The 16,067-nt window shown below is 40.1% G+C and overlaps 1 protein-coding gene across 1 annotated transcript; it reads left to right on the top strand.

Moving 5' to 3' along the window:
- Positions 1–280: 280 nt before the first annotated feature.
- On the top strand, positions 281–14,511 carry Mtfr2 (mitochondrial fission regulator 2). Its single transcript, XM_004871489.3, has 8 exons — positions 281–632; positions 1,296–1,400; positions 6,433–6,537; positions 7,008–7,120; positions 8,378–8,613; positions 10,172–10,562; positions 11,340–11,514; positions 12,820–14,511. The coding sequence occupies exons 2-8, from the start codon at positions 1,338–1,340 to the stop codon at positions 12,853–12,855; spliced, it is 1,119 nt and encodes a 372-aa protein (XP_004871546.2). The 5' UTR covers positions 281–632; positions 1,296–1,337; the 3' UTR covers positions 12,856–14,511.
- The last annotated feature ends 1,556 nt before the right edge of the window (positions 14,512–16,067 follow it).

Raw genomic sequence — 16,067 nt, 5'->3', positions numbered from 1 at the left:
CGTAGTGGTCAAGTAAAGCCGGGTCTACACCGATATTTAAGTACCCCGGGAAACCCTAACAGCCTATCCTTCGCGCGCTTCGGCGTCCCTGCCTGTCCCGCCCATCAGCTTCCTTTTGGCATCTATTGGCTGCCTCGCGGGAAGCCCGCCCGTTAGAGGGAGAGGCCCGTTTCCAAGGCCTATGGGAATTGACATAACTAGCCTGACGTCATCCGACGCCCAATCAGAAGGAGCAATGTTCAGTTGTGTCCAATGAGATCGGGCTTGAGTCACGGCCCGCGGAGTTTAATTTTCCATCCAGGAACGTGGAAGTGGTGAGCCCCTCCAGAGGCTGCAAGGCTGGCAGAGTCTGCGCAGGACGTCGGGCTGCGCTTCCCCCTGCGTCACCCAGGCTGAGTGCTGTGCTCCAGGGTCGAGCCCCGGGCGGCCCAGGCCATTCGCTGGAGCCGTCGTTACCTCCTGTGACTCAGGCCCAGGTGCGCCGGCCGGCTCAGAGTTGACTTCTGTACGCTTCCTCGTCAGCACTGGCGCACGCTGAAAGTTTTCACTCGAGGGTGCGGATTTGGAGACTCGCTTCTATAACGCCCTCCGCTTCCTGATCCGTGGTTGCCCGAGGCTCGGTCCTGGAGGAGGTGAGCAAGGCTATCGTGCTGGGTTTGGCGACCCCCCGAGGAAGCGAGTGACACGACTGGGCTTTGGTCTCATCCTGTTACCAGCTGGGTGACAAGAGTTGTGTCACCTATCGGGTTCATGTCCATCCTTGCCTTTAAAAGGAGCACTGAGAGATGGTACTCCGCCCTGTTCTTGAGAAGAGCTACCGTTCCTTTCGTTAAAGCTTTGAGTCAGACCCCTCTTTTCTTTTTCTTTTTTTTTTTTGGTACCAGGGATAGAACTCGGGTTGTTGCGCTTGTGCAGCAGGCGGCGAAAGCACTGAGCTAAATTCCCGGCCCTAGACCTTTGTTTTCTTTCCAGGGTCTGCTAAACCGACCTCTCACCTAAAAATCTGCCTAGAGCTTTCAGGTCCGTGAGCCTCGCTGTCGCACATTAACTTGAACCCTCCATGGCAGGCTTTTTTTGTAGACTCAGTTATCCTAGAAGATCTTAATATAATTTAAAAGACCAATTAGTTTCCTTACCACGCCCTCTCCCTCCCGCCGCTTTTTCTTTGTTTCCTTCACAGTAATGCCAGCCAGGGGAAATTAGTTGATGGTGTAATGAGTAATGGAAGATCTCTTCTAGATTTAGTAATACAATTTATATGTCAGGAGTAATATTTTCAAAAATTTTCCTCAAAGGTACGAAGAAACTGATGATGTTTCCCTAAATTTGCTTCACCAATGTCTCTCCTGTTGAATATCTTAAGAGAAATGCTGGCGTATTTTGGTGTTCCCATAGACCAGGTAAATGTTTTTTAATGGTTTTGGATGAATCTGCTTTTTTCTTGGGTCTCATTTTAAAGATGATTTATATACATCTAAGGCCCAATTGTTACTTATCTTCAGGTGAGACAAAGGTTAGCTCTCATTAGTATAGCTTTGATAATCTGAGTCAAGAAGGGGAGGGCGGAGATAAAGCATAGTGTTGGTGGCACAAGCCTGTAATCCTAGGACTCCAGGGCCCCAAAGCAGGAGAATGGCAAGTTGGAGCCCATCTTGGACAATTTAGTACCTTAGCGAGACCCTGTCTCAAAAAATAAGAAAGGGCTGGGAATGTAGCTCAGTGCAGAGGCCCTGGATTCAGTCCCCAGTACTGCACAAAAAAGTGTGGGTGGCTAAGATTATTAATCTGTTCACCTCCATCTAATGCCAACAGAAGATAAAAAGGAAGCAGAATCAAAATATTGATGTGACCTTCACAGAAATAAATTGATTATATAGATAAATAAAACTTTAAGGTAATTTATGAACAGATTTGATGTTTGAACATAGAACTGTGACTTACACGCAACAAATCCAAAATAAATAAGGGAGAGAGGTTGATTTGGGCCTGAGAATTATAAACAAGTACAGTTTTATCTATTTATGTAGATATAAGGCAGTATTCTTGGTTCTGCAGATAATAAAGGAGCCATGCTTGGTTTTTGTACTCATGAAGTTTAAAATATGAGAGAAACAAGAAACATATAACAGATTGACTGTAAGAAAGACACAAAATAGTATGTGTACTTACAAAATGAGCAAGTTATCTATTTGGTGAGGTAGATTAGAAGAGCGGTCAAACATAATGCTCAGATTTTAAACCAGAGTAAATTGAAGAGTGATGATGCTGTTACTATAGGCAACTCATTATGAGCAGTGAATTTGAGTAGGAAGATAAGGTGAGCCAGAGGTGGTGTTGGAATATATAAACAAATTCCTGGCAGACAGTTGGATATACGGTTATAGAGGCTAGGGGAAAAAGAGATTTGGATTTGGTAGTTGTATGCATTGTTTTGGTATTTGAAGCCATGGACGTTGATGACATAATGGGAAATGTCACTAGATGTTATTGAAGCATGTTAAATTCCAGTAATAGGCTGGAGACGAGTGCTGAATAGCAGTTGAAGATTTGCTTATCATTATTGGATTATTGGTACTTTTATGAATTTCTATAGATGGACTTGGACTGACCAAATTGGAGTAGTTTAAGAATGTGAGGAAAGGGGCTGGGGATTTAGCTCAGTGGCGCCACCACCTGCCTCCCAAGCACAAGGTCCTGAGTTCGATCCCTGGTACCAAAAAAACAACAACAAAGAATGTGAGGAAGGGAAGTGGCATCAGCAGTCTTCTTTCGAAGTTTGAGAAAACTTTGCTTGAGAAAAGAGGCCATCAACTCAAAGAGGCAGCAGGATGGAATTTTTTTTCCCTTTTAAAATTAGGTAACTTCAGCATGTTTGCAAGCTCTGGGGGAAGAATTTAAGATACAAATGAGAGCAGATGATTGAACAATACTATGCTGAAGAAGGTACTTGGACAGGGAATCTAAGCCTTGCGGAGAAGGGAGACAGTTGTATTTTAAAGAATAGGTAAAAGACAGGTAGGAGAGAGATTTTGAGCAGACAGAAATGAAACTGAAGTATGTCAAATTGAAGGATTTGGTTTTCTCAGAGCAGAAGCAAGGTTCCTCAGAGGTAACAAAAGTAGTGACACTGGGGACAAGTTGGGGATAGTTTTTCATGACATAGTATGAGCAGATGTCATGAAGGGATTGCAGAATCCCTCTGAGGACCCAGCAGAAGTCGGCATGGATTTATAGTTTTTCTTAATATTGTCATTTTCTGATTTTTTTTTCTCTAGCTCATAGTAGAGGAATTAAATGAATCAAAGTATGAGATACTTTAAATACTCAGGATTCTAAAGATCCTGGTGTTAACTGGTCTGGGGCCATTTTTGTCTAGATTTCATTAACCAACATGGTAGCTTCTGGCCCCATACCACTTTTAAGTACTTCAAATATCTGGGTTTTTGGGGGGGGGGGTTTTGAGACAAGGTCTTGCTATGCAGTTCAGGCTGGTCTTGAACTCACTAGGTAGCCCAGGTTGGCCTCGAACTCGTGACAGTGCTCTTGGCTCTGCCTCCTGAGGGCTGGGATTACAGGTGTGTGCCACCATGCCCAGCATCATTTGTCTCTAGTTTCATATGTGGCCACTAGAATATTTAATTTACGCATGTGGCTTATATATTTTTTTTTTGAAGAGTGTCTGAGGTAATACTGGTATGCCCATGGTTGAGAAATACTGCCCACTAGGATTCAAATGGAAGAGTTTATATTGGAGGAGAGAAAACTGCAAATGAAATGAAGTCACATGTAATCATGTGGTACTCATCAAAACTAGTGTAGGGCTGGGGATTTAGCTCAGTGGTGCCACCTCCTGCCTCACAAGCGCAAAGTCCTGAGTTTGATCCCCTGTACCAAAAAACAGAAAACTAGTGTGTAGAGCCAAGTGTGGCTATAATCCCAGCACTTGAGAGGCTGAGGCAGGAGGATCACGAGTTCCAGGCCAGATTGGGCTACAGAGTAAGACACTGTCTCAGAAATTTAAAAAAGGCTAGTTTATAACTGAACTTAGATAGTGGAAACGATCAAATTTGTGGAGGAATGTGAATCACATAGTCAAACATAGGTGAAAACTGAACCAGCATTGAGCATTGGGGCTGGAGTTGGATAGATCAGGGCCTACTAAGCACACTAGTGAATGCATGGCTTATTGGCCTATTTTTGAGACAATTAAGAAAACTGATTGACCTAGAAGAGCATGTGTTCTTATTAGTGAGTAGTGGGAAATTAAGTTGGAGAGAGAGAATGGGACAAAGCAGCGCAGGACCTTAAGGAGTGTTTGAAGGATGAATGTGCAATGCTTGGGGTGTGTTGCGGAGACTGGGCTGGCAGAACTGATGAAAGATTGTGAGGTTGGTTGGTGAAATCATTCAATTTAGGACTCAAGTGTTTGGATTTGATCAGACAAATATAGAAGTATGGCCGTTTGAAAGCAGAGTAATGGCATGACTTCGTGCAGGAGGATTCTATGTGCTGGTGACTTTCAAATCTTTGTTTTCTAGCCTTATCTAGTTCTATGGCTTCAATGTGCCCCCCCACCCCCCCGTTTCGTACCAGGGATTGAACTCAGGACCTTTCGCTTGCTTGCCAGGCTCGGTGCCACTGAGCTACATCCCCAGCCCTTCAGTTTTTACCTATACAGTATCATGTGTTCTGTAGCTTAATGCATCCCAAGTCTGTTTTTCATAATCCTGGTTTTTCTCCTGAGCTTTAGAACTGTGAATCTGTTGGCTCACCTGAAGTACTTACTACTTATTGAATCTTTTCATGAAGATGCTAATAGAATGATCTCTGTATCTGTTTCACATAGTAAAATTTGTACTTATTATAGTATCTTAGGAAAAATGAAAAGTCCAATTTTAAATACTTTGCAAAAGAGAGAGATCTTTTTGTGTTAAAATCTCTGCAAAAAATAAATATCTTGTCATGTTTTGCGGGGAGGGAGATTCTTGTAGAAATAGTTTACACTAATATGAGGAGTACTAATGTGTTAGGTAGTTTTCTGTTGCTGTGACAAAATACTTGATATAAACATTTTACAGAAGAAAAGATATTCTGGGTCTCATGATTTTGGCAGTTTCAGTTCATGGTCATTGGCTTCATGGTAGAAAGGCATAGTGGAGAATGGCAGCTGGAGGAAGAGAGGGAAGAGCCTTCAACACAAGGAGCTTTGTAGGTGGACATTTAGGATCCCAACCATACCAAACTAAAGGATTGAGTAGTATTCAGGTTATATGGCACATTTCGCTTCTAATACTTTTTCAAGAACTGACTTCCAGCATATATATTCCACTGTATGTAAATAACTCTGAGTTGTCTTATACTTCATTTATTTATTCTGCTTTTTATTTCTTTAAAGGAAATTGCAGAAGTATTCCGTATTGCTTCATCGCATGATACATTGAAATTGTCAGGTTTTATTTTTATTTTTTTATTTTTTTGTTACTGGGGATCGAACTTGGGACCTTGTGCTTGTGAGGCACGCACGGTGCCACTGAGCTAAATCCTGGCCCTGTTTTTATTTTTTTTGAAACAGGGTCTTACTATGTTCCCCAGGCTCATCATGAACTCCTGGCTCAAGTGATCCTCCCACTTTAGACTTCTGAATAGCTGGGACTACACGCATGTGCCACCATGGCTAGCTGAAATTGTCAAGTTTTTTTGGGGGGTGGGGGGGTGGTTACTGGGGCTTGAACCCAAGGCTTTTTCATTGATTTACATCCCCAGCCCTTACTAAAAATTTTTTACTTTGAGATGCAGTCTTGTTAATTTGCTCTCAAAGCTTGTGATTCTTTTGCCTCAGCCTTCCAGAATGCTGGCATTAAGGTCTATATATCACCAGATCTAGCTGAGAATGTCAGTTTTTGGTCAAAAGATGGAATTTTAAAGGGAAGGAAGGCATTTTTTCTGAACAAAGTTCCTCAAGATATGGACATTATCAGGAAAAAAGAAAATGGAGTGTGTTGCTTTCTTAAAAGATCATCCAAGAATGTATATATGTTCACTTTTTTTTTTTTTTCATTTCTTTCTTTTTTTTTTTTTTAATTGAACTTGGGACCTTGTGCTTGCGAGGCAGGCGTGGAACCACTGAGCTAAATCCCCGGCCCTATATGTTCGCTTTTTCTTCTTCTTCTTTTTTTTTTTTTGCAATGGTGGAGTTTGAACCAAGGGCCTGTGCATGCTAGACAAGTGCTCTACCATTGAGCTAAACCCTACAACTTCATGGTTTTAAAAAAGATAAATATTTAAAAATCTTAATTCTTTGAAGAAGATACTTTATGTGGTTCTGTATTTTCTTTAAAAAATGAATGTTATTGTATCTTTTACATCTCCTTTTTAGATACATAAACATGTTTAAATGAAGTATATTTTAAATGAAGCCTTATTTTTAAATAGATTTTGCTGAGTTGGAACAATAAGGACTATGGATCACATCGGAGTATTGTCCGCATTATTGGAAAAATGCTTCCTTTAGAACCCTGTCGAAGACCTAATTTTGAAGTAAGTCAGTCACCATGCGTTGTTTAAGCTGTTTGTAGGTTAATCCTGGGTACTCTAGGGAGATAGGATAGCTAACAACAAAGCAAGAAATGTTTCCTGCAAGCTGAGAACCTTTAGTTTACCCCTGGAAACAAGGCACTTCACACTTTTTGGTTTCTTTAAATAATTATATTTAAAGGTGAACAGGTGCAAGGAACACACAAAGAGCTTGTTTGTTTTAGTTTTATTTCTGTTTTGTAATAGATAAGATTAACCAGGGGAGAGAATATTGGTACGTGTGTAGAATATAGGGTAACATTTTCATCAGTTATTTTTTCTTGCTAACAGATGCATATTTTTCTACTGAATATTCTTTTTCTTCTCTCTTTTGGATTATTAACTTATTTAATGCCATGGGGCATGGGGCACTTGGCACTTGTTTTCCCTCAACTTCTTGCAGGGCTCTGACTTGTTTTCTTTTTTACTTTTAGTTGATCCCGCCCTTGAACTCTATAGAGTCTGATACTTGTGGACCTATAGTTCCATCTTTTGCTGATATTTTGTCTGTGGCAAATGATGAAGAAGCCAGTTGTCTTAGATTTCGGTAATTGTTATGGTTATCTTGGGAAGTGGGATATGGGCTGTAACCTGAATTCCTGCATGTGTTGAAGTTTGTTCATATTGCTTGAGTTGTATTGTTCTCTCTGTCTCTGTATGTGCTGTGTCCTACTAATATCTTCCTAATAAGGGTGACTTTCTCATTTTTAAGCCAGTTTTTCTTACTAGACATTTAAACCTAACACCAGGCATGAGGGCAGTGAGTTAAAGGGGGCATCAGAGTCATTATTGTCATTCTGTGTTCTATACTAGAAATTAAACATTGCTGTTCTATGAAATACTGTAAATGCTGCATTTATTTTATGTATTTAGTCAAAATGTACATAGGGTTTACTGTGCACTAAACAGTGATGTTAAGTATACAGTTGGGCATCTGTATCTCTGAGAATTCTGTATGGATTCTATATCCATGGGCTCCACATTCATAGATTTAACCAACTGTGGATCAGAAATATTTGGAAAAAAGGTTCCAGAAGTTTCAAAGAGCAGAACTTGAATTTTTTTGTGCCCCAAGTACTGTCCTGAATCCACGTGAATAAGCATTGTATGAGGAATTACAAGAAATCTAGAGGTGATGGATATGTGCAGGTTAAATGCCAGTGCAGCACCATTTTATATAAGGGATTTGAGCATTCTTGGATTTCCTGTTAGGATGGGAACCAACCTGGAACCAGTCCCCCATGCACGCTGAAGGACAGCTGCCTTTCAACCGTTGGCTGTCACTCCTAGGGAGCGCTAACTTCTGTGTTGTTATAGTCAGTATATGCTGTAAGTACAGTGAGTGTCAACTATTCAAATGTTCTGACTAAATCTATTATATGTCACACTGATTTATCAATTTTCAAAAGGTTAGACGACCAGAAACTTACCACCAGTTAACATAATCCTGAATGTAAAGCCTTTTAGTTCCTTATGTATAATTTCTAAATAAACTTATACTGTATTTAAAGTTAATGGGTAGAACAATGATAGGGTAATTGGAGTATTTTTGTCTTATAGTCTGAGGGCAAGGCTTGTTCTCTCATTCCTTGGCTCTCATGGCCATCTATCTGTTGGAGGCCACATTCTGTTCTGTATGTTGAGAATCCAAAGTTAAATAAGATGTGTGTTTGTCCTCTGAGTCTAAACAGACAGACAAAGGGAGTTTTTCTGAGTTTATTTTGTCTTTTGTTTTTTTATGAAAGAGTTTATTTCTTTTCTGACTGCAAATTTTCCTCTTTCTCTGTCCCTCTTCCACCTATAGAAGTAGCGTGTGGAAAAATGAAGAAGAGGAGAAAATTAAAACATTTCATTCTTTACAAAGAGTTTGGAATCCACCGTCATCTGCTCAAAGGCAGAACAAACCAGTGAAAAATGATCTCCCTGTAGATGTAGCTGCAATTAAAAAAATAGCTGCCCTTGAAAATGAGCTAAGTCTTCTTCGCTCCCAGATTGCTGCAATTGTGGAAATGCAGGAACAGAAAAGTGGCACAAACTCTGGTAAGTGATGTACTGGATTTCTGTTTCAGCTAGAGGACACTCATCTGGTATTTAAGTCAGTGCAGCAGAGTAAGAGCTATGCACAGCAGTAAATGTATCATACAAGGATGTTGGGCACTTAAAATGATTGTGTTTGATGTTTTTTCAGAATAAGTCAAGATACATTTATAGTGAAGGTGATAGCTTTGGCATAAAGAAGAGCCATTACTACAAATTGTATTTTTGTAGTATTAAAAAGTCTTTAAAAAAGTCTTCTAAGTAAGCTTTTCTAGCTTTTCAGAAAAACAATGGTAATCGAAGGGGAAGAAAAAAGAAAATAGGTTTGAGGCCTCATATCTTTGTAGTTTTTAATTGCTACTACACTTCCACTAATTTAAGTGAATAATAGTTTCCAGTTGATACTTTCTTACATTTGTACAGATGTAACTTGCTTTAAACATAAAATTTTAAGCAACATAGGGACTGAACACTTTTCACAACAGATTTGGTCATGAGCTATGTGTAAATATGTGAAAAAATTATATAATCTGTAATACATACACATGTAACTGATGCAAGTAATATACAGTATATATTTAAAACATAAATTATATAATATGTAATGATTTATTTAAGTACATAATAATATACACAATTTTTTCCTTAAGCATGTTTAACCACAGTTTTCCAGGAGCAAATCTGTTGTGAAAAAGTTAAATACTTTATTCCCATCTTAAACTTTTGCATAGAAAATAATATGCTTGTTTGTCTAGTGTCATTTGAGAGTAGATGCAGCAGTTTGAGTATTTAACTACAAATTGTTGACCATGTTTTAGCTTTTTAAAATGGAGAATGAGGTTCAAATTTTACATGAATTACTCAAAAAATGCCTCATTTTCACTAAAATACATGATACAGGGCCGAGGATTTAGCTCAGTGGTTCTGCCACCTGCCTCGCAAGCAGAAGGTCCCGAGTTCGATCCCCGGTACCAAAAACAAAACAAAACAAAACAAAACAATTCATGCTACAGTTTATACAGTATCTGGATGTCCCCTCAAAGGCCTCGTGTACTCCGAGATGGAGCTTTTGAAAGGTGATTAAAGCAGGGGGACACTGTAGTTAGGAGATGGGGTTTGGCCACAAGAGGGGGAGTTGCTGGCAGCAGCCATGAGGAGAGCAGCTGTCCTCCAAGGCAGGCCCTTCCAGCTTGCAGTTTCTATGTTCGAGCCTGCCAAATGTGGACTGAAACTGCTAAAAAAAAGTGAGCCAGAATAAACCTCCCCTCCTTTTAAGTTGTGGCTATTATGTGGGAATTATGTCCCAGTGATGAGAAAATGACTAAGACATTGGATTTTCCTCTCTATTAGGGCCTACACTGAGAATTTCTAATTAGATTAAAATGAGTTTACAGTTTGGCTTGACACAAATAATTAAGCAGATAGGATTATTTATCCTTGCTGGCTAGCATATCACTATTTCAGCAGCATTATAGAAATTGTTCTGTTCTGGTTCTTAGTGTTATATATGATGCTCAAATTTGGCATTTTTTTTTTTTTCAACAAATGACTTTGTTTTTAGGCTCTTCGAATTTAAATGATGTGCCCAGCGGTGCAGGACAAATTCCCTCATCAGGGGCAGCTCAACCATGTGTGGAACCAAATCTGAGCTCACTGCCTCCTCCTCCTCCTCCTCCTCCTCCTCCTCCTCCTCCTCCTCCTCCTCCTCCTCCACCACCACCACCGCTTCCTCCTCAGTTTCCTCCTTTCCAGCCTTCACATTTTCTTCCCTTACAATCAGAGCCTACAGTTGGTGACTCAGATAATCCAGCTACTGAAATGAAAAAGCAGCACCCAGGAGCTAGTAAGATGAATTATAGTCGTCATTCAAAAAGCTGGAGAAATAAAGATGTTCCGAACATGTTAGATGTTCTAAAGGATCTGAATAAGGTTAAGCTTCGTGCTGTCAAGCGGTATGTGGTTATAATTTGACAAATAAACTGAAATTTTGTGAATGCTGTTTTCAAAAAATTATGTGTATGAAAGCTGACAAAGATACTTTCTTACTCCTCCATACTCCTAAATACCCTTTGCAGACATAAATGATTCTCAATTCTTTTTGGCTATTTCTTCTATTGCCATACTTCTATAATTTTGAAACATCTTTCATTGTTTTTTGATATTGTAATTATATTTCTCTCCTTTGTAGAACATTAGGAGTACTATAGTTCGCTTTGTCCACTGTTTTGTTTTCTGTGGTTTTAGTTACCCATGGTCAACTATAGTCTGGAAATATTAAATAAAAAATTCCAGAAATAATTTATAAGTTTTAAATCGCTTGCTGTTTTGAATAGTATGATGAATAAGCATTCAGTGAGGACCAAATGAATAACCAGATAAACAGTATGGTTTTCTTCTCGTGATTTCTAGTTATTTTGGAAGTTCTTAAATATTTCTTTAAAATTTTCTACCCCCTGGAAAATTAGAAAATTAAAAATAGAGACTTTTCAGCATAGTAGTATTCAAGGATGTCTAAATCAGAGCAAGGTTCTGGTAGAGCCCCAACCCTCATGGTTTCTTGGTTTTCTGTTTCTAAAATCATTGTACCTGTCAGATACCTTATTTCCTGGCAGAAATCTCTTGAAGACTGATTATGTTATATTATGCTTGTATTCTTGCTATGCTTGTCAACAAGGAGCTAAAGTTACATCAAAGTTTTAATTTATTCAATGTTTTGTTAAAAAAAACAGGTCGCCTGATGGTAGACCCATTCATAAGAGGAAAAGACAGAGTTCAGAGTGGGATCCAGTGTCTGTAATATCACAGGCACTTAAGCAGAAATTTGCATTTCAAGCAGATGATTCCTTTGACAAAGAAAATAGATCTTGGGAGTCTTCTCCATTTTCTAGTCCAGAAACTTCAAGGGTGAGCTACAGTGATATAAAATTAACTTTGAAGTTTTTCTCAATTGTGCTTTTCATGATATAGTTTTACATTCAAGTTCTCTTGAAGTAATTATGCAGGATAAATTGTTGAGACTACAGTAATCTTTCTGTGTCAATTTTACATGCTCATTTTCACTTTTAGCTGATAATGAACTAAAACACTTGATTTGAAAAATACCTGTGCATACGCTTATAATGGTTCATCCTAGAGAGGTGCTAATTTGATGTTGTTGTCTCTGGTATAAACTGGATGTCTGAAACTGAGAGGATCAAGAAAGAACTTTGCAATAAAGTCAACCTAACTGTATCAAACGGGACTACGTCAGTATTTTTCACAGTCACATATAAAGACTTGGGATTATTTAGTTGAATGGAATGTTAACTCTGCTTTGGAGTCATAGGTATCTTTAATGATCTGGGTGCTTAAAAGGACAGAGTTTGGAGGGTGATTTTTCACATCTCATAATTTAGTTAAGCCCTTGGAAGGGCGGTGATGTCTAAAGTCGGGTGGGTAGCACTGAGGAGTGACAGACACCAGCAGAAGCAGAGTTGGGACAACTGCAGTGCACACAACCACTCAACGAGCATAGCATGGCGGGAGAAATCATCCCACTTCCATTCCAGTGTGCACGGGCTCTAAGGGTTGTGCGTTGTGTGTGTATCCTGTATCTGAGGTTTAGTATATTGATTCGGAAAGTGATACTCATTTAACTGTATGCAAAAAAGTGTGGAGTTTGCTTTAGAACTGTTACCACCAAAAATGCACATGTTTCTAAAATCAGCATTTCTAACATTTGAGTACTAATGTATAACTTGCAAAGTGCTTCTTTTTACTTATCTTATGATCTTTTTACTTATCCTTCTAAAAAAGGAAAAAGAATATTCTTTGTTTTCTACACAAGGAAAATGAACCTCGTGGTGCACATAATCCTTCCTCTGAGGAATAAGCAGAGACTAGAACTTGGTTTATTAAAATTCTAGAATGTCTAAAAACCCTCTGTTATTCCAAGAAATTCACTTAGGTGGAACATACTCTTTCTCAGTGATATTATAGCACCTGGTGTCATGCTGGCTACAGGGCCTCAAGTGGTAGCTGACGGGGAGCTCAGTTTGTGTGGCTGCTGTCTTGCTTGCTTGTGGGTCCTTGACTCTGAGCTGACACAGCTAATTCTCAAATCACTATTGGTCGTTGAATGAATTAAACCTCAAGGGGTCATCTGATGTAGTCTTGTCATTCTGTTTTTACATTCCAGTAATTTCTGTGCTAACATTTGCTTTATTGCAGTTTGGACATCACATTTCACAGGCAGAGGGACAGTGATCTAAGGGGAGAACTGCTATGCACAGAAGTCGTTGGCCAAGGTCACAAAGCTGTGTCTACACTTGGAAGGAAAGATGCAGAAATAACACTGGCCTGCCTTTTGCTGCCTTTCAAAGGATCTCATCTTCTGTTAAGTGAGGTTGAATGATATTGTGGACTGAGAGATATCTCGCCAGCTTGAGGAAGACTCTTAAGAATACCAGTTTCTGGCTTTGGAAGATCCTGCAGATAACTGGCTATTGCAGAGAGTTAGGTGGATGGACCCCCCCCCCCGCCCCCATCCCCTGTATGTTAGTATCACTGAAAGCTGAATATGCACTTCAGTGATTTTCTTGAGCAATTATGACTTCCTAATTTAAGAATCTTTAAAATCTTTTAAATGGTTTACTTGGCCTCCAGTTACTTGATTTTCAAAGAGGATAAGATTATAATTTTTTATTAAGATAGTCATTGTTTTAATCATATATGGTTGAGCATTCTAAAACTTATTCCTGAGGTAATAGTCTTAGTATTTGACTCTCAATTGCTTTAAAGGTGTTACGCACATTTGCTGTATAAATACATGTGGCTGGCATTTCTGTTTCCTTTAGTCCTTGATACATTTTTACTCATTTCCTTTGTAAATAGATTGTATATTAAATGTACCTCTTCAATTTATGTTATTTTTCATTTCCTTTTTGTTTATATCTGTTTGGTTTTTTATGGGTTTTTTTGTTAGTACATGTTTGCAATACATAATGAATGCTCAACTTGTGTTTTGTAGCAATTCAAATGCATATTTTTCTCACTGTTTCATAAAGTCTGAGTGAGAAGAAATTCTGTAGTTACCCAGTTTCTTGGGAAATACAAATGAAAAACAAATTTGCAATAAGTAATGCGATACCGAAATTTACATGTTTCACAGCATCAGTGCAGCAGCGGCATACTCAGGGAGTGTGCAGCCATCTAGTGGGTCAGCACCCCCATCTTTGCAGGCCCTACACATTCACAAAAGCCCAGCTTGCCCACAGGGTCCTTGTTCTGCGGAAGGGGATTGGTGCCTGCTCCCACCTTCGTTTCCCACTCCGTTTTCTCCGCACCTTCCTTAGGACTGGCCATGCAGCAGTATGTATGTATATATGTGTGTGTTTTTGCAGTACTGGGCATTGCACCCTAGGCTTTTGCCACTGAGCTGTGTCCCTAGACTTTGTTTTTTTGTTAAATTGCCCAGGACGTGTTTGAACTTGTGACCCTGCTGCCTCCACTTCCCAGAGTGGTGGGATTACAGGTGTACACCACCACGTAGGAGTTATGACCACGAAGGAGAGGTATGCACGGAAGCTTACAAGGACGTGTAAAGCACAGATAAACAGCTTTAACAAGAAGCTGAAAGGAAAAAAAATCTTAAAGGTGAACTTTTCTGTATTTACCACATGAGGGCAGTATAACACTGAGTGCAACCAGGCTGCTGCTGATCTTTTACTTTTGGATGACAAGTTTTTAGAGGTTATAGTAAAGCAAGATTGGATTAAGTATTAATTGCAAAAGCAGCTTATAAAGGACATTCATCAGTTAAAATAACCACCTCCTTGATGGATCTGAAACTACTCATGTCGTCAGGCTTATTCAGTTCTTTCCCCAGCAAGTAAATATTCTATAAAATTCAGTGATGAAAGCAAACGATGGTATATTTGTTTTTTGTTTTATTTTGTTTTGTTTGGTATTGGGGATCAAACTCGGGACCTTGTGTGTGCGAGGCAGGCTGCAGAACCTGTGAGCTAAATCCGTGGCCCTGGTATTATTTAATTATTAAACTTCAAGGTCACAGTGGGATTTCCCCAAATTCTTCAACTGAAATACAACTGTTGCACTCCTAGAGGAAAGCACAGGCTTATTTGAGCTTATGATTATAGTTTTTGCTTGTATCTTAGTAAAGATTGGTGGATTAAAGAGGTGCAATTTTTTTTTTTTTTTGGTACCGGGGATCGAACTCAGGTCCTTGTGCTTGCACAGCAAGTGGTGAAACCACTGAGCTAAATCCTCGGCCTAAAGAGGTGCAGTTTTTATTAGGTATCCCAAAACTTGAGATACAGTACATGAAAATAAATGCTTCCAACGATACTGTTATTGTTGAAAAGATCATCTTGCTCAGACTTTTCCTCTGTGTTAGCCCACCATCTTCCCAAACAGAGAGAAGCCCGGTCAAAGCTGATTGTGACTTGGGGTATTAGTTTCAGACTTAGGTTACTGGGGCACAGCACTGTGATGTGTGGCACCAGAGCTGGTGTGCCAGGGATTATCCCGAGTGAGACCCCACTCTGTTCTGGGAGGTTTCAACCTTTGGCATCTGCCTGGTTCCCCACACTTTGGGACCCTCAGTTCCCCCTCCAGGTTCAGGTTTCCAGCCTTGCCCTAAACATCTGGTAGCAGGGGTCTGTGCCGTGTCTGCTTCTGCCATTCCTCCCTGCAGGGCCCCCTGCTTTCTGCCTTTTATAGTTTTGCTATCTGTGCTCAGATGATGGAAATTAACAGCGAAATTTGTTAAACATTTGATTGTGCTAGCCACAGTGCTAGGCATTTGACAACATTAATTTGCGAAGTATTCCTGGTAGCTTATGACAGAGGTGCAATCTTGCTCCCTTTTTACAGAAAAGACACTGTAAACTGAGAGGAAAGTACTTTTCCCAAGATCCCCTAGGAAGCTCCTAAGCTGAGGTGCAAACCTGGGCTCCCCGGGATAAGCCTCGCCACCCCAGGGGCCGGGCCACCGCCTCTGATGTCGGAGGTGTCTCCCAAGCTCAGGACCACCACCCAACTTCCCCTCCTCAGAGCCGCTCGCTGGCTTAAACTTCTTGGGGTTTGCTGTTTCCACCATGTGGGAAATCCTACTCCTCAGCAACGCAGTGTGAAGAGCATCTTTCTCAGAGGCCTTTCCCACCCCCTGCTCCCCACAGCAGTGCACAGGGCAGCTCCCCACTTGGCTTCATACATGTAGAAGCGTGTGCCGCCATCTGCTACCGGACCCTATTGCACATAACATGGTTTCTGGGGCTGTCACTCTCCAACTGCACTGGGCCCTTTGGAGCCACTTGAGGATAGGTAGTGGGCCTTATTCATCAAATTTCCTCAGATATCCAAACCAAAAAAATTATAGCTATCAGTTTCCTAACTGATACTTCAGTGTGTTAAGAATGGTGTTAAATTCTAGCACCCTGGAAGCTGAAGCAAGAGGA

This window comes from Heterocephalus glaber, unplaced genomic scaffold, assembly GCF_053883595.1.
Source record: "Heterocephalus glaber isolate CG9 unplaced genomic scaffold, H.glaber_assembly_v1.0 deba00001550, whole genome shotgun sequence".
Taxonomy (NCBI): domain Eukaryota; kingdom Metazoa; phylum Chordata; class Mammalia; order Rodentia; family Bathyergidae; genus Heterocephalus; species Heterocephalus glaber.
Note: the sequence above shows the minus strand (reverse complement) of the source record. Positions and strands in the feature narration are given on the sequence as shown.

Bases quoted from the DNA above. Each gene is read 5' to 3' on its own strand.
- Mtfr2 (XM_004871489.3), top strand. From the start codon at position 1,338: ATGTCTCTCCTGTTGAATATCTTAAGAGAAATGCTGGCGTATTTTGGT. The intron at 8,614-10,171 runs GTAAGTGATGTA...CTTTGTTTTTAG, and splicing joins GAAAAGTGGCACAAACTCTG to GCTCTTCGAATTTAAATGAT. The intron at 11,515-12,819 runs GTGAGCTACAGT...GCTTTATTGCAG, and splicing joins CTAGTCCAGAAACTTCAAGG to TTTGGACATCACATTTCACA.